This window comes from Syngnathus typhle, linkage group LG1 (assembly GCF_033458585.1).
Source record: "Syngnathus typhle isolate RoL2023-S1 ecotype Sweden linkage group LG1, RoL_Styp_1.0, whole genome shotgun sequence".
Lineage (NCBI taxonomy): Eukaryota > Metazoa > Chordata > Actinopteri > Syngnathiformes > Syngnathidae > Syngnathus > Syngnathus typhle.
The window spans coordinates 9760888-9779693 of NC_083738.1; the positions used below are offsets into that span (position 1 = coordinate 9760888).

The 18806-nt window shown below is 41.4% G+C and overlaps 1 protein-coding gene across 2 annotated transcripts in view; it reads right to left on the reverse strand.

The window, feature by feature from the left end:
* fat2 (FAT atypical cadherin 2) overlaps window positions 1-18806 on the reverse strand; it is a 74297-nt gene that overhangs the window by 46047 nt on the left and 9444 nt on the right. For both annotated transcript variants that reach the window (XM_061292125.1, XM_061292048.1), the window contains exons 2-9: window positions 14837-18096; window positions 13548-13859; window positions 8152-8210; window positions 6909-7220; window positions 6447-6654; window positions 3273-3412; window positions 935-997; window positions 212-424 (exon numbers count right to left, since the gene is read on the reverse strand). In XM_061292125.1, coding sequence (XP_061148109.1) covers window positions 212-424; window positions 935-997; window positions 3273-3412; window positions 6447-6654; window positions 6909-7220; window positions 8152-8210; window positions 13548-13859; window positions 14837-18065 — 4536 coding nt within the window. In that variant the 5' untranslated portion in view covers window positions 18066-18096. The remainder of the gene's footprint in view (window positions 1-211; window positions 425-934; window positions 998-3272; window positions 3413-6446; window positions 6655-6908; window positions 7221-8151; window positions 8211-13547; window positions 13860-14836; window positions 18097-18806) is intronic.

Sequence of the window (18806 nt, forward strand, 5' to 3'; positions counted from 1 at the left end):
ATTGACCAGGGGATATCGTTGATTTTTGTGTTCTGTGGGCCTGTGAAGCCCTTTCAGACTCATTTGTGATGAAAGGCTATATAAATCAACTTGACTTGACACATCATCCCGATATCTCAACCTTATTGAGAGTCTGTGGCGTAAGATCTATAACAATGCACTTAAAAAAAAGCCACTCATTTACACTACGGTGTAACAGTGTGGTCATTACCATGACAACAAGCGTGTGCTGCAAGATGGTCTCGTAGTCCAGTTTGTCTGTGGTGGCCAGGACACCGCTCTTGGGATCCAGATGGAAGAGTTTGTAGCTGTTGGGATGCACGCTGTTGTGAATTGAGAAGACCAGCTTGCTGTTGGCGTCATCATCGTGTGCCCCTATGTGTAGGATGTCCTTCCAGGCTGGCGTGTCCTCAGGCACCCTCACCTGACAGACATGGTGACCAGTAAGTGAGAGAAATAACGTGGTGACACTTTGAACCCTGAACCGTTTTCAGTTGGAACCATCGTTACCGCGATAAACCCTAACATTGAAGTATTACCGGTAATTCTTTCAGTTTTGCGGTTTTCGTAGACTTTTTCGGTACCCTAACCTGAAACCCAAATCCCTATTTCCAACCCATTCATCCTCCATATAACCTCAAAACCTAACCCTAAAACTGAGCCTGACCCAAAACCTCCTGGATTAAACTAAACTATACTGATTAAAGATCAACCCGAACTCTAAAACACAAAGCCTAACCCCTAACCTGAAATCCTAACTCACTCATTTTACCATAAAATATCACCCTCAACCCTAAATTCCAAATGCAAACCCTTTTTTCAATCCAGGTTTCCATCTATGCTAAGAAATATTGACTAAAGTCAGTGAAGGCTTCTTTTAGTCTTCATTTACATAAAAATTCCAATACTCCACAGTATTCACACAAGCACACACCTCATAGAGAGTCTTGAAGAAGACGGGCCGATGTTCATTCATGTCCAGAACACGGATGTAGGCCTGTGGTGAGCAAAAACAAAAAAGAAGCAAAGAGCAGCCAGGTTATGGAAATGACATCCAATACAGAGGAGATAAAAATAAATCACAGAGAAAGCTGTTTGTTATCATGCTGACTCAGCAGTGGTGCAAATCAAACACACTGCATCAGTCATTGTTTTGTCTCTCGCTTTCTTCATGTGAAAGAGCGCTCAGGCATAAAAGTGTGAAAGAAAAACACAAATGGATGAAAAAAAATCCCTTTTTTGAAACTATTGTAAAGTTTTTCTTCACATTGTTCTTCGAGCCTCAACGTTTGAACACTTAATGCAGTGGGGAAAAACTTCCATCCATCCATCCATCCATCCATCCATCCATCCATCCATCCATCCATCCATCCATCCATCCATCCATCCATCCATCCATCCATCCATCCAGTAACCACCAGACGTTTGCCATCCTGAAATATAACTCTTTAAGAGCCAGAATTAATTTTTTTTTGGTATAAGTCAAAAAGTCTATTTATTGACGTTGGTCAGGCCACCTACAATAATATGGTAACACAACAACAATAAAATCACCCACTAAAATAAAAGTCATTACCGTTTTGGTATGTCTACTAAAGTCCCCTTTTGACTTATATACATTTTCAAACATACAATTTCTGGTGAGCATTATTATATTTTAATGCACTGCACGGAGCTCACTGAATGAATCCAACTTGGTGTTAGTGGACTCATTCACAGCTATTGAAATTCATGAATAAATATAATGTAGTCATGACTGCCTTTGTATTCCATCACACAGCTGCTTAAATAGATCAACAGCCAGTTCTTCACTCTGTCTGTTTGCTGAGGAACCTAAGATTGAGGATTACTTAATTTAAAAGTGTCATTTCCGTTTTTTTGCTCACTTTTGAAACGTGTGTTCATCACTTGAGTCATGCAGGGCTTTTTCTGAATCAGAAGAATGGCTCTTGAGCTCACCTCATTTCCATGCCACTCTAAATAACTAAACATCCTTTTGCTTTGTTGTTGTTGTTGTGCCATCAATGTGACAAGAAGCTTGCTTGCAGCTTGATATGACAATTTAAATGTTCTTGTTTTTATTTGGATACACTTCCTTTCAAAAGTTTGGGGTCACCAAGACAATTTAGTGTTTTCCATAAAAATCCATCCATTTTCTATAACGCTTAGTTGTTTTATTTTAAACATATGGATATTTGGAAGTGAACCTAAACTTTTAAATGGCAGTGTATGTCTTTTCAATGTTCCAACGCTTTGTCTCAAAATGAGAATCCACATTGGAAATTTATCACATCTATAGTCTACTGGCATATTGAGCACACGGGTCAAGTGCTTGTCTGAGAATCAATGAATGCACATTTTTAGTCCATTCTTGTTTGAATTGCGGATTTTCACCATCCACTTTTCCCTTAGCAGTGAGCGTGGAACATTTTTGTATAATACTGACTTTCACAGATGCCAAAGCGTCAGTTGCACTCTCAGCAGTGAACTCACTAACCCACTAACAGTCCATCTGTGCGTCGATGGCATCTGACCTAAGCAAAATACATAGTGACAGAAAACTCCAGTCAACTGGCAGACACCTACCCACTGCGCCAACAGCCTACCTGAATGTGTTGGGCGACAGCGCAAAGAGTACTGTGGTTAACGGCGCAACTGCTTCAGTAGGGCCTTGAGATACGAATGACATGACCTAAACTTTTTGCTTCGAGTTGTGAGACAAAAATTGGGACAGGACCACTGTATGTGAACTCACACTTCACAACTAGTAACAGTTTGAAGGTTATTAGCAAACAAATTACCGTACATTTTGGACTATAAGCCGCGACTGTTTTCTCAAATTTTGAACTCTGTGGTTTATAGTCCGATGCGGCTAATAAAGGATTTTTTCTGTGATTTTTGTGATGACTTGATCACCTTTATACACTCGTAAAAAGGCTGTGGACCGCTGTTGTGCGGCACCGCTTTGCTGGGCGGAGGGATATGTGACACGGTCACTGGGGAGAAAAGTGGTGTGTTGATCGCATGTCCATCCACCAGGCAAATAGTGCCGTATAATTCACACAAGAGACAGAATGAGATCAAGACGGACATTACTGAAAGGAAGCTTTTATACACAAACCATTATAATAGGGGACAGTCGGGGGACACTTCCTGAAACAGAGACTAGCTTATGTTTTTGTGTGCACAACTGATCGGAACTGACCAAATTGACGTATTTCACAGACACAGATATCAAAGGCGCACAAATGGTCTTTTTTACACGTTCCAACCTGCACAGTGGAGCTGTGGTGGCCGTTGGTGACCTGCACTGTCAGGTTGTAGTTTGAGCGACGGGCGGCATCCAGTCGGCGGGCGATAGAGATGGTGCCCGAGTTCCTCTGGATGTCAAAGTCCTTTTCCTCATCTCCACCTGACAGACAGGAAGATGACAAACACTAGCTGTTATTACATATGTGATACACTGTGACATTTTCTTCAATCTGTAGATTATTTATATTTATCTTCAGTTCTAGTCATTCTGGTTATTTATGTTGTGCAAAGTGAGCAGCACGCATGCATGCATGTACGCACGCACACACACACACACACACACACGCACACACACACAGACTCACACACTGGTTTCACTCAGTTTCGCTTTAATTAAGTGGATGAAGCGACTAGCGGCCTTTTTAAGTGATTAATTTAATTGCCGGCATGGACTTCCTGTTGGCTGTGCATCAGGAAGCTTTTTGCCCTTGAGAAGCCATGCTATTGCTACATACTAATGCTTGAGTGCTTTATGTGATGGCCTTACAATGGAACACACTGTATTTGTGTGGTCAATACTAAGAAAACCCCCCAGACCAACGTCATGTTGTTCCAACAAAAGGAGCCTTTGTGCTGGAATTCCACTTATCACACTTTTTTTTTCTTCCACAATTCTTCTTCATATTTATATGTTTCAAGGTCACAAAGGGGAGATGCAGTACCCAAGGAAGAAAACCAGCTTCACCATATGATTCATCAATCTCACATAAATATGCCAAATGTGGGGTTCATATGATAAAATAGTCACGTATACTTACATGTATACTTCATATGTAATAATACAAATTCATATGTTACATTAGTGGTACTAAATATAATTCCTATTAGGTACATTTGAGGTGTATATGTTAAATATGATGTCAATATGCAAAAAGAGAGGTGTGGACATTACATTCTGTAGGTGCACTTATAAAATTAAGTTTAGTAATCAGTAATCTATCTAAGTTACACCTATTATATACCAACAGAATTGTAGCAAGTGAAAATACTTAGTTGCAAGTAACTTTGGGGCACATTAGCCACAGTGGCTGGTGAGCAAAAATGTTTTTATGTCATCTTGATTAGAAGTGTACAGTAAATGTCATAAACTAAATTAAAGGTGCATTGACATTCAACTTGGTGCTTTTCTTCCAAAAAGAAATGACACCCTCCCCAGAAACATCTCGATTTCTGGAATCGACGACCACCATTCCACGTCTCTGTCTGCCCCAACTTTGCACCTGCGCCTAGCCAACAGTTCCATTTCCTGCTCGGCCTTTTTCGTTGCAATCTAAAAGGCATCGTGTTGATGTTTTTTTTCACAGACAGAACAAGTGGAGCCATCTCAGGAAGTCTCCAGTTGTCTCTGTGAGTTATCATGTGGGACTGAAAGAATGATAAGAGATGAAAAAGAATGAGAGAGAGTGAGAGAGAGAGAGCGTGCCCCATCAGGAATATTTCATCATATCTGAGGAAGAGTGAGAACGAAAGTATTCCGCTGACACAGCATAGAGATGTGCTCCTCAGATTACATGTTGTACTGTACAATTAAGTAAAGAATGCAATATCGGTAGAAATTGCGTATGAATACTGATGCTGATCTGAAATACTGTGAAATTAATTGAATTGCTCAAACGGAGGGTGAGAAGGAGGAGATAAATCGTATATGTAAACATCTCCATTTGGGAACGTGAGAATGTGGGGAATATGATGCTTCTTTATTTCCCTGAATTAGCTGAACATTTTGAAGGCGGAATGATTTGAGTCAGTGGAGAAAGGTGGAAGGAGAAAGTCAATGCATAAAATACTGTTAATTTGAGAATTTTATTGTGGAAATTTGGGAATTTTAGGAGTAAGAAAATAGTTCAGTATGTACATTTAAAACCTGATAACCAAATGGAAATCCAATGCTGTGATTTGTAAATACGTACTTGCGTTAATGCTTTTGACAATGACAAAGCCAAAAGTGTGGATTTTCACATGTAAAGTGAAGGATAGTCTGGTCCTCCCCCGCCTGTGACCTGTCAGCTGATGACAGACGGAATGCTGCTGATTTATCCAACACTGATGAAAAACTGAATAAATTGCTGACACCTAGACCTCTACAATCCATCACATTGACACGCCCATCATTTACTAAATCATGATGTTGCATGACACTCATTTGACCCATTGATCACTTGTAGGCATGTCTATCATGAGTATAGCCATAAAAAAGTCTCAAGAAGCTATGTCTGATAAGACATGGACAGTAGGCCAATGATTTGAAAGGGCCATTTCAGGCTCATTTTGGCCGATTTACACAGGCTCTTCAAAGCCAGACTTGTTAAAGGAAGTTTACCTTGTAGGCCTGTCTATCATAAGTAGACCCGCAAATATCTCAAGAAGCCATGCTTGGAAACGTAGAATAAAATTGGCACATTTGTTTTGAAGCAGCCATTTTAAAGGCCTCTGAAGCAGTTTCACTTATCAATATAACATTTGGACAGCAAGTCTGTCATGACAAACCACAAAAACGTTGCAAGCCTTCCCTCCTGAGAGTAGAACGCAGCCATTTGAAGCTCATTGTGCCATTTTCAGTGGTCCTTCAAAGAGGAACTTTGTTTTGTTCAAATTCTATGGCAGTAAAGTTTGATGACAGGAAAATTCAGACCTTGAGCCAGTTTCACATTGCAAGACGGAATTTGGTTAAGTCTATAAAGAGAGATTTTGTTCAAATGCTATGGCATTAAAGTTTGATGACTTGTCAGAAAATGCTACATTCTAAAAATTCAAAAAGGGAAATTCCGCCCTTGAGCCCGTTTTTCATTGCACGATGGGATTTGGTTGACAAGTCTATCAAGAGTAGACCCACAAAAAGCTTGAAGAAGCCATTTCTGAAAATACACAGCAACTCTGCAGTCTATGTTGAAATGGCCTTCTTAGGGTCATTTTGGTCATTTCCAGATGTTCTACCCAAAGTCCTTCACGCATTTTTGGGCAATTGCTACAAGACTTGAACTTTGTATACAAGTACTACATTGATGGATTTGAGTTTGTCAACAAAATGGCAGTAAAAATCAACATCTTAAAACACAAACCTTTAAAAAAAACAAGTTCACTGAAAAGATTTATCCAGTAGGTCCAAGAGTCACACGCATAACATAAGATCTTACCTACGATGTGAAACCAGCGCAGCCGGTATGTCTCAGTCATGATGATGCCCACCATGTGAGTTACGGGTTCCGTTTCCATGACAGCAAAGGTGAAGTGAGCCTCATCAAAGGCAATTGGCTCGTCGGGAGGCGACTCGGGCGAAACCCACTCGATGTCCAGCCTTGCTGCAGAGGACAGTGATGGGCTCCCCGCGTCCATGGCTTTAATCTACAAAATGTAGTGTCAAAATTGGTAATATTAGAAATGCAATCATAATTAGAAACCTGATGTGTGGTAACTCCCCCATGCTCCTTTTATTAGCATGTACATTGAATTTTGTTGGACACTTGAGGTTTGTTTTTGTTGTACTGTACTTTCCTTATATATGACAAACCTTGTTGGACCCTGACACCATGGTCTCTAAACTATCGTGTTGGTTCATTTCATCATGTTAGCTGATGGATAGGTTGAGGGTAAACTACCGTGAGAATGGTGTAATTCCCGGGCCAGAAGTCTCCAAGTGATGTCACCACACCCGTCAATGGATCAATTTGGAAACTGCCATCGTGGTCGTCCTGTAGCGTGTACGTAACATCGGCGTTGGAGCCCTCGTCGTCGTCATGGGCGATCATTCGGCAGACTTCCAGATGGCCGTCTTGTTGAAGCTGGGCGGGCAGTTTGACGTGGAAAAGTTTGTCTGTGAACTTGGGCCAGTTGTCGTTGTCGTCCAGCACACGAATCACCACCGTTGCGGTGGAGTGCAAAGACGGGGAGCCATTGTCGGACACTATGACCTGTCATACAATGATTGGAGTAAATCATAATTACAATGAAATATATCTTGTCTTGTATGAACAGTAGTGGACAAGAGTGGATCCTATGGTTTCGGAGTTGGAGTAAACGCAATCATTCCTGGAGTAAATTGCATGATGCTTGAAGTGAATCATGTAATTGGAGGGCAGTAGAGTAAATCATATTGTATTGCATTTGGATTGGAGTCTATTTCAGCATATTCGGAGTGAATCTTAATGGTGCACATGATTACCCAGTCATTGAATGCCTGGTGTAAAGTATGTTGGCTGATATGATAGTGTTGTGTTGTAGATACAGTGAATGATTTCATTGGTTTCAAGGAATCACGTAATAATTGGAGCGGACCATTTTGTATTTGGTGTGAATTGCAGAATATTTCAAATAAATGAGTCACTGAGAACTAGAGGCAGAGCTTTCCAATGAATAGTTGGTTGAAGGATTAGTTCCAATTTTAACATGGAGAGGATACCGCTTTTTGCACTAAGCACCTCCTTCCTTATACAGTACAAGACTGGGCCAACTCTAATTTTCAAGATGGCTGTCTCCATAAAACTAGGGTTCACCTCCTGCTAAAACATCGGACAAAGTTATGTTTAGGAAATATCCTAATACCCGAATCTAAGGAAAACCACATTTCCTGTTAAATCAGGAGTACTCATTGCCATATGAACCACTAACATATAAATCAGTTGTATCACTCTACTGCACTTGGGGCTAATTGTATCTAACTACACTGTAATTGGAGTGAATAGTGTGGAAAGTATCCCAATCGGAATCATTGCATCACAAGTATTTGCAAGGAATTGTATAACATTGTACTTGTATGCATTTAAGTGGTTTTGTAATGACAGTGACATGAAGACAGCAGGAACCTGAATGAGGAATAAAATGAAAAAAGTGCGAAGGTCTCACTTCAATACTGTGCTCAGCTTTATCCTCACGATCCAACGCAGCCACTGTGCTGATGACACCTGTGCAAACACACAAACACACACATGCACGCATGCACGCACGCGTGCGCACGCACACACACACACACACACACACACACACACACACACACACACACACACAAAATTAGTGCTGAAATGTCCATTTCCTAAGAGTGAATAATAGACACTAATAGACAAAAATAAAGATTTATATTTTAATACAGAGGTCTTGTCCGCCCCTTATAGTCATGATTAGGCATTTGCAAATTTTACTGATGTTTTTCTTCGAGACAATCCTCCGTTATTTATGGAAAACGTCCCATTTGTGATTTTCCGCGACATGGCATTAGAAGATCTGAAATTTCATGGAGGAATATGAATTTGTTTTACTGTGGCATCTCTTCAGTTGAGACAGCATATGTTTACAATTGCCCGTAAACATGTAAAAAAAACTAGTTATCAGCTCAACTAAATTTCCACGGCGTAAGGCAGAAGGCTGCTCTGCACCCAGCACCTGACTGGCTTATCCAAATACTAACCGAAAGTAACGGAAGGGGTGTCTGAATTCTTTGCTCAGATATCTTTGCTGAACCATCACCAAACTGCAATTTGTGACAGCGGCTCAGTGGAAAATCACAAACTTTACAGTTTTATCTCAATGGAAAATTCTAAAGTCCCCAACAGAAGCTTGTTCTTGTGCTTGTTCTTATGCTGCAGAAGATAATTGTGAAGAAATCAAGCAGCAACTCAGCATAAATGCTGACTTTTAACAAGTAAAACCACGTCACCCATTAATGTATAACAGCCCAGTCAGCTGAATTACAACCCGGCAGTCCCTGCTGAAACGCTGCCACATTTTTCAATTAACGTTATTATTATTATTATTATACGTGCAGCATTAAAAGACATTTTACTTTCAGGTATACTTGACATCTATGGTGAGGTGCTTCATTGAAAAGCAGTCTGCCTCAGGCTTCTTAAATCCCAATGAATGTTGATGGCGAGTATGCCAGGTCATTATTTTGCTTTTTTGGCAAAAAAAAAAAAAAGTTTCATCTTGATCCTGAACACGTAGTGGCGACATTAGGTTTGAGATTAACTGCAGTCAAAAGTAGTGGCAAACAATGATGATAATCAAACACCCGCTTCAGATTGGGGATCATTTGGGTGAATTTCATCAGTACGAGTTCAAGAGTTCCCCAAAATACAATGGTATCTCTACTTACGAACTTAATTGGTTCCCAGTGTTCTGTTCAATTTTATGCAATGCTTTGTTGATCGGGGCCACCCCTAAGTGAGTTTTAAGCAATTGTGTTTGAGACCCCTGCCCCCAGAAACAGGCTTGAAAAAAATTAAGAGACCACCTGTCTCTTTAGTTTCATGCTTATTTTAAATGCCCAGTACTACTTAATGTACATTTGTTTGGTGATTACAGTTTGTTCAGGAACAAACCATGAAAATGGCCCCGAAATCGTGAATTAACATAAGTGCTTGGTCTTTGTACAGCACACTCATAAAGTTAACATCTTGAGAGTCAATCTGAAGCCTTAAACTTTAATGGTGTCGTGGGTTTGGAGATGTTTTTTTGTTTTTTAACTGCAAGCCGAGAGTCCGCTAAAGCCAGTAGGGGGTTGGGAATGGGGCACATTGACAGCAGAGCAAACAAGGCCTAATGTTAAGCCCCCAGGAAGCCATCATAAAGACAGGTGGACATGTTAAGCAAGAGTGTTTTAGTCATTAGGAGCTTTCACTGGGTCAATGAACGCTCAATGAAGACAAGGCCTGTCTGTGAATGGCTAGGTGTCATCTTCAGAGACACCTTCAGAATAAATATTAAAAGTGGAGTCATATAAATAAAATAACTAGTATCTTATTCTAATTCGACTCATTGTATAATAATCCAAATGAATTGAATTGGTGTGAGTTTTGAACTAACTGCAATAAATAATTCATATTTAGAGCGAGTCATAGTAAATTGTAAATTAGAAAGAATCGTATTCATATATTTGAGGGAATTGTAACATATTACATTGCAATGAGTGATAGTCTATTATGCTTATGGAAGATGTACGATCTGGTTGGCAACATTTTCATTTGTTTTGTCGGCTCGGTGGAGCACTGGTTAGCACGTTTGCCTCACAGTTAGAAGGGTGTGGGTTCGATTCCACCTTCAGCCCTCCCTGTGTGGAGTTTGCATGTTCTCCCTGTCCCTGTAATTGGCTGGCAACCAGTTCAGGGTGTCCCCCGCTTACTGCTCGATGACTGCTGGGATATGCTCCAGCACGCCCGTGACCCATGTGGGGACAAGTGTTATAGAAAATGGATATTGCATTCTAAATTAAAAAAAAGTAAATCCGGCTTCAAAGATAGAGATGAGAATCTCTTGATGCTCACTATTCAGTCATCTGTGTTGTCTTGAATACATGGAATATTTTTAGCCAGGCGTGCAGTTTCTACGTTCTTTACAAATGTATGCAAATGGACGCTGCGGTGTGAACAGTCACTCAAAGATCAATTTCATGGTATTCTCATGGTAAACTCTTGAGGCTCTTTCAGCAGCAATCACCAAGTGTCACATCTGCACCAGAAAGTTGAAATTGTAAGATGAAAAGCTTGCTATCAGCCCATTGATCACAGTGTGCTGTTGTCATTTATTTGGAGACTTCACACAGAACGTTATATTTTCTAGCAACTGAAAAGTCCACATTTCCATAAGTGTGGAAAATAAAAATGCATGTAAAAAGGAATTAACCAGTGCTATTTGCCTCTTTCTAAACCTATTCTTCTTTAATGCATAATTTAAATTCATTTTATAATTTTACTTTAGTTACATGCACTCATAATCTCAGATTTAACTGTATGCTAATTTATAATTGTTTGAACTGCTTTTGTTTGAACTGCTTTTCCTCACAAGGGTTGCGGGTTCACTGCTGCCTATACCAGTAATGTAAAAAAATCAGTATGCCTGCAGTTAAGTAGAGGACCAAATGTTACCACCAAAAGGTGCCTCCGCTCTTTTGACACCTGCTAAACTTTAACCCCCAGAAAACCCACAACCACCCCTGACTTCTTGTGTGAAAAGCTTCTGTTTAGTGTCAAACAGTAGAGCTATGCGTGCATCATCTACAGCTTGTAGCAGCTTGCAGCCAGCGAGGTGGCCTCAAACACATCAAAGTTCACCTTCACCTTCACCTCATGTATCCTAAAAGGAAAACATGCAGCGACACGAGGGCCTGCACTTTGCTCCATTTCTCAACTTCCATTCAAGCCTGACATTCAAAAAGAATGCATTGAGTTTGATTGAGCGACACGCCCAGCTGCCCTCTCGCTCTGTTCACTCTGCTCAGACTTGTAGTTAGTCGACTCATAGGAAGAATTATTCATCGTCTTGTTATCATTACTCACAGTGTGTGTGTGTGTGTGTGCTACAATTTGTCGTTTTGTCAATTCAAACTAAACAGAAAATCGTTCATTTTTTTACTGTTGGTCTATCTATCTATCTATCTATCTATCTATCTATCTATCTATCTATCTATCTATCTATCTATCTATCTATCTATCTATCTATCTATCTATCTATCTATCTATCTATCTATCTATCTATCTATCTATCTATCTATCTATCTATCTATCTATCTATCTATCTATCTATCTATCTATCTATCTATCTATCTATCTATCTATCTATCTATCTATCTATCTATCTATCTATCTATCTATCTATCTATCTATCTATCTATCTATCTATCTATCTATCTATCTATCTATCTATCTATCTATCTATCTATCTATCTATCTATCTATCTATCTATCTATCTATCTATCTATCTATCTATCTATCTATCTATCTATCTATCTATCTATCTATCTATCTATCTATCTATCTATCTATCTATCTATCTATCTATCTATCTATCTATCTATCTATCTATCTATCTATCTATCTATCTATCTATCTATCTATCTATCTATCTATCTATCTATCTATCTATCTATCTATCTATCTATCTATCTATCTATCTATCTATCTATCAAATTTGAAAACTAGTCTATCTAATTTGAAAACCCTACTTTCCTCTCCCCTAGCCAAACTGCTTGTATAACATGCAGCGTCATAATAAGAGAGAGTTCAAACAAAACATTAACAGTTGCAGGTGTCAACTTTCATGCCATGTTGCAGATTCCTGCAATCACTTTTGACAGTTGTCATTCAGAAAAAGTACTATCCAGCGCGATTTTTCTCGTAATCCCAAAAATATTTTAATATTTTTTGGTGGGAGGCTGCACCGGATTGATGGCAATTCAATACACTCCAATGGGAGTGATTTGAGTTACGAGCTTGGTGACTGAAATCTCAAGGCACCACTTTACAGTCAAGTCTGGATTTATCTTTACTGAAAGGCATACAGTGTATTGAAGAAGAGGTAATTTGGGGGCACTTGACTGCAAGACTCATTCTGAATCATCTCGAGTTTTTAATCTAGTGTGTTGGGCAAGTAAAAGCCAGTCAACATGATAGTTACATCAGAGTGCTCTGTAAGAAAAATAACAGGCGGCTCCGAGTTGGAAGCCTGTTCCAACTGTTTGTTGTGCTGTTAGAAAACTGCAGTTGTTTGTTTACATTCAAACCCAGTTTATAGCAAATGTGAATGACGTCATGCATGCTTTGATCACAGGATTACAATTTGAGTATCTTGGCGCCCTCATACTGGTCATTGTAGATTCCAGTCTTGCTCTTTTTCTGTCGACTTCACACAAGTGCAAAAAAAGAGAATAAGCCTCCTACTATATGCTCCCAAGAGAGCAAACAAGAGATCTTGCTCTGTCATTTCTTATTTTATTATTTTTTAGATTTAGTTTTCGTTTCTGTACTTTACCTGAGGCGCTGCTCAGTATGGTTGACGATCTCTCGCCTAAAGTCTGCCACCTGGGCACCAAGCTATCATTTTAACGTCCATCAGAAATTCTGCCTTTTTTCACTTGCAAAATGTTTTGGGACAATGGGGTAATTGTCTACAGTGGAAGGCATGTTTCTGATTTGTTTATTAGTATGAATATGCATTGCGCTATTCACAAGAGCTTGCATGCAGCATTTGCACATCTCCCTGAGGAATACAATCAAAACCAAGAATATATATTCACAGATTTCATTTCGCCATCAAATTGTCAATGGGAAACCAGACAATAACTTTCGTTGAGGAGTCATTAAATAGGAATAAAGGGCCTGATAGGGATTAGGGTTAGGGCCCACTGGGGTTCTCAGTGGCTTATATCTCAGTAGTCTGTCCTAGTTTGCTGTGGGTCATGTCCCACTGTGTACTCATTTGTATCCTATAAAAACAGAACAGTTAAACATGAATTAAATGTGTCACTAACCTGTTTGGCGATCAACATCAAAGTACGTCCGATGAGACTCTGACATGTGGAATGAAAGCTGTCCTTGCGATGATGCGTCAGCATCTGAGGCTGCCACCAGGACGACAGACGTGACAGCATCTATATTCTCCGGGACGGTCGCAAAGTAGACAGGCTGGGAAAGCTCCGGAGCGTTGTCGTTGATGTCCAGCACGTCTACGTAGATGTGCGTCCACGAGGCCAGGGGCTCAGTCCCAAGGTCAGTGGCCATCACAGAGAGCCAGTAGTGGTAAACCTTTTCCCGGTCCAGCGGCCGAGTGGTCCGGATCACCCCTGTGTATACATTGTTATGAGCAAAATAATTATATTGGAGTGGTGAGTATGACTTTGTTAAAACTTCTCCAGTGTTCACTGTGACATTTAAGGTAAGCAGAGCTCCATTGAATTTTGTTGAATGCACAGATAAGTACTAAAAGATTTTCATGGGAGATGTGTTCCAGAACCACCCGCAAAAAAAATCGAAAATCTGCTAAATTAAAACTATATAGTATGTATTTTTTAGAAATTTAAACATAATTGGATTCAAATTTCCAACACGTGGTGTTGTCAATTGGGACAATTTGGGCGTACTGCATATTTGTCATGGGCTTGTCGTAAAGTCACATCCAAACTTAAACTACTTTAAGAGTTGTAAAAACATGCAAATCAATCAATTTTCTATTTTGTTGAGCCATTATAATATCCCAGAACATCACCAAACTATCCGCTCCCGTCCGGTTTGACATGGAACTCAATTTGCCCTGATTTTATCCGAGCCATAAGTGCAGTGGCAGGCTAATGGAATATGAGGTGATTTGTTGAGGGGTCGCAAGATGGGCTACGAGCAAAAAAGATATGCACTGATAGAAAAAAACAAAACACCTCGTCATAGACCCAGAGGCAATACCATGTCTGCCCTATCGGAAAAGTGTTATTCAACCATTACTTTTCATTATTAGAAATGAGAATTTCCTGTCTGTTCAGGCATGGCCTTGAAAACATTTTGTAGATTTTCACATGTTGGAAATGCGAGCCACATTTTGTGTTGCTAAGTTGAATTGGCTCAGAACTGGAAGGATTCCTGGAAATGGTCAAGGCCAGATCCTCACTTATCAAAATTGCGTACGCAAAATCAGGGTCTCACGTCTTACAATGAGACAAAAGATGCAAAGTTTGCAAACCACTGCTTTACTATGATGTTCATGACAATCCTCTGAAATTTGATCAGTTTGTCAGTAAACTGTTTCAGCTCTACTTATATTCTGTCTTACCTGTTTCCTCGTCAATGACGAACACTCCGAGACCAGAACCGTCGTGGATGTGGTACCGGATGACGCCGTCTTCACCCACGTCCTTGTCCGTGGCCGTCACTGTGAGCACTGATGTACCCTCCACTGCGTCCTCCATCACCATGGCCTCAAACACAAACTCAGAGAAAAGAGGCCGGTGGAGGTTCTCATTTACATCTAAGACCTGGATCTCCACGATGCAGGACGACGATAGGGATCGCGGGAGGCCGTGGTCAACGGCGCGAACAGTAAAGTTGTATAGTGGCGTTTGCTCAAAGTCCAGCTCCCTCTCTAGAGTCAAGGCACCGGTGGAGGAGTCTAGGCCAAAGATCCCACCCTCTGTGTTCTTAAGGTTGTACGAGATGAGGCCACCGGCACCCAGATCATGGTCCACACTCTCTACCCACACCAGTAAAGTTCCCAATGGTAAATCCTCAGGAACTTTGACTCTGTAGATCTTTGTTAGAAAGGTTGGCGGGTTGTCGTTGACGTCCTGAAGCACTACTATAAGGTGGAGGGTGGCAGACAACGGGGGAAAGAATTTGGACTGATCCCTGGCTTCAATCCAGAGGTCATGCCTGGGTGAGACTTCTCGATCCAGAGGAGCTCTGACCACCACCTCGCCTGTGACATCATCAATCTGAAATCTGTCGGTAGTTGTCAGAAGGCTGTACTTGATTTTCCCGCTTGCATCTTTGTCAGAATCAGTTGCATGGGCTCTGAAAATGACGGAGTCTACTTTGATGTTTTCAGGGATTCGAATCACATGTCTAAGTTGATCGAAAAGAGGCGGGTTGTCGTTGACGTCCAACACATTCACTGCGAGAAACTTCCACACTGATCTTTGCGGGGATCCCAGATCATAGGCAGTGATGTTCAGAATGTAGAACTCTCTACTCTCTTGGTCGAGCCGACAAACTAGACGAAGATCCCCGGAGAAGGTGTCTACAGCAAAGCAGCCATCCTCGTTCCCACCAGTGATGGCGTACGCAAGCATCCCATTAAAACCTGTATCGTGGTCTGATGCATCCAAGCGGACCACGGTAGAGTTCAGCGGGTAGTCCTCAGAGAGATCCAGAAAGCTGGGAAGGCCAGCATCAAACATTGGAGGGTGTCTGTTAGTGATGTAGATATCAGATGATGTATCCTCCACATATTCAGTCCAGATGGGTTTGATTGACTCTATCAGTTTGTCTGTGAGCTGTTTGAAAATTAATGTTTCCTGACAGCGAACTGTCGGCTCATCGCCCGAGCTGGTGACTGTCACCCGCACAACTGATGCCTCTGAACGGTGCTCCCCGTCAAAGGCCACAACTCCCAAATCGAATGAATATACACCCGGTGGGATTGTATGCTTCAGGTTGACCTCACCCGAAACAGAGTCAATGGCAAATATCTGGAGCTCATTGCCCGACTCAATGAAATAGCGCAGCTGCTGCAGCTCATCCAAGTCAATAGCCGACAGCTCCACAACCACATGGCCAATGGCAAGATCTGGGGGTACTGTGACGTTGCAGCCCACTGTCTCAAAAAGAGGCACGTTGTCGTTAACATTATTGAGGGTGATTGTCACGGCACACTCGCTGACCCGACTGAATGGCTCGCCACTGTCTGAAGCCCAAACCCTCAGGTGGTACCAACGCTTCATTAGCTCAAAGTCCATGTGTCCTGTAGTGAAGATGACACCCGTAAAGGGGTCTATTGCGAATGGCAGGTGGTCTGCATTGGTAATGGTGTAAGTCACAAAGCTGTGTTTCCCCTCATCCTTGTCTGTTGCTTTTATTTTCAAAAGGCTGCTGCCGATGGGGCTATTTTCATCCACTGTAGCCTGATAGGAGGACTGTGTGAACTCTGGACTATTGTCATTCTCGTCTGCAATCTTGACCACAACGTGAGCCTTAGCCTCGCCTCCGTTAGCTAGTATGTCAAATTCGTAGTGTTTCTGACCCTCGTAGTCAAACATCTCCCTGGTGATGATGATCCCGCTTTTGGGATTTATCTTAAATTTAGAGCTGTCTGCATTTGTTTTAACACTGTATGTCACATTGCCGAAATTAACTGACACCTTTGCAACAAAGGTTTTCGGGGGAGACATCTCACTGATGACAACAACGTAGGTGTCTTCCACGAACGACATTGGTCGGTAATGAAAGGCAGGAATGTGGATCTTAGCAACGGAAGACATCAAACCAGGGGAACTGATGTCTTGAGCTTGTAAGGACAGATTATGCCCAAAGGGACTTTGTGACCAGAGGATCTTCTTGGTGGAGACTATTTGGAAGTCATTCCCCTGCAATCCGTCAGGGATGACCTCAAAGTTTTTGTGAGGATCACCGCCAACGATTCGAAGAGAATTGACGGGCTTGAGGCCTGCCTCGACGTGGACGTTGATTGTCACCATGCCGTCTGCAGAGACCAATGGCTCGGCAGGAGGTTTGATCACCGGAGAAGCCGCGGCAGCTTTTTGTACTTTCACGCTCACCTTGGCGACATTGCCGTATTTCTGAACCCCTGAGATCCTCTTGGTTCTGTCCTCAGCTAACACGGTGAGCTCGTATCGCTCGCTGCGGGTGTGATTGAGTTTCTTCAACAGACTGATGATTCCGCTGAAAGGATCCACAACAAACGGATGGGATTTGATGGTGAATGAGTAATAGAACTCGGCGTTACTGCCCATATCAGCGTCCGCCGCGCTAACCCTGGTCAGAATGGTCTGGAGTGGCGTGTCTTCTGAGATGGCCACGCTATAGGAGGATGGGTCGAAAAGAGGCTTGAGGTCGTTTGTGTCCAGGATCTGAAGAAAGACTTTGGTCTTTGCTTGGAGTTCCTGAGTGCTCTCTGTGGCCTTCACCGTCAGTGTATAAGTATCCCTCACTTCCCTGTTTAAAAGTGCCACATGTTGAGTTTTGATCCTCAGGAAACAAAAATCTCCTACTCTGACATCCTCCGCTTGGAAATAGCCGCCGTCGTCCCCGGAAACGATCAGATATTTGATTTCCCAGAATGTATCCACCATCTCCAAGCCCATCTTCACTGGAGTCTCGACGTACGATCCTGCACCGGAGTTCTCGTCGATGGTGGTGTTGTAGAGATGGTGCGTGAATCTCAGTGGAGATCCAGCTTTGAGTTCCGCCACTGTTCCATCACATGGTGCTGAATTTAGCAGAATTGTGGCTAATATCAGCCAGTTAGCAAGTAGTGATGCAGCCATTTTTTGAAGTAGCTTTTTGATCCTCTGTTGTCTGAAAAGGAAAAAACACAAACAAAAGCATGAAGGATATGTTTTATGATAAAAGGACACCAGTGAACTGCATTCTAAAATGTGTTTGACTGTTAAAATTGTGAGGAAAAGTTCCACTTTCCCAATCCAGACGATCCAATCCAGCATTTTTAGGTGATGGGAAAATGTACAATTAAATTAATGATCTATTGCAGCATTTGTATGATCAAATATAGGGTTTTGAAAGCCCAATTCAGCTAGATGGCTAAAGAAAAACTAATTTTATATTTTTTGTCATCACGTGTGGTCATGTGCGATGGTCGAAAAATATTTATTTTTCACAATTTGTCAAGTACAATATATGACATTCAAATTTGACAGCAATCAGACAATGTTTGAAGGATGCTTGAAAATTTTCAAACAACAATCTCACACAAGCAGAATTTTAAGACGTAAAGAATGCATTCATATAGACAAAAAAAGAAATCAAGGGGGGTTTCCTACCCTGAAACTTGGGGGAAGCTAAACAGTACAGCACTTCCAAAATGTTGAATCATCGTGAGTCAACTTGTGTACGTTTGCATAAAAACAATCACACACGCACGCTCTCTCTGTGCCCTCCAGTCTGCCACAGACAACTAAATCAAATACAATACCAGAAGTCTTGTTCCGACATGCCCTGAGTAAGCGCAACACAGCGTTCCAGAAGACCAAAGTTGCCTTGAAGCATTT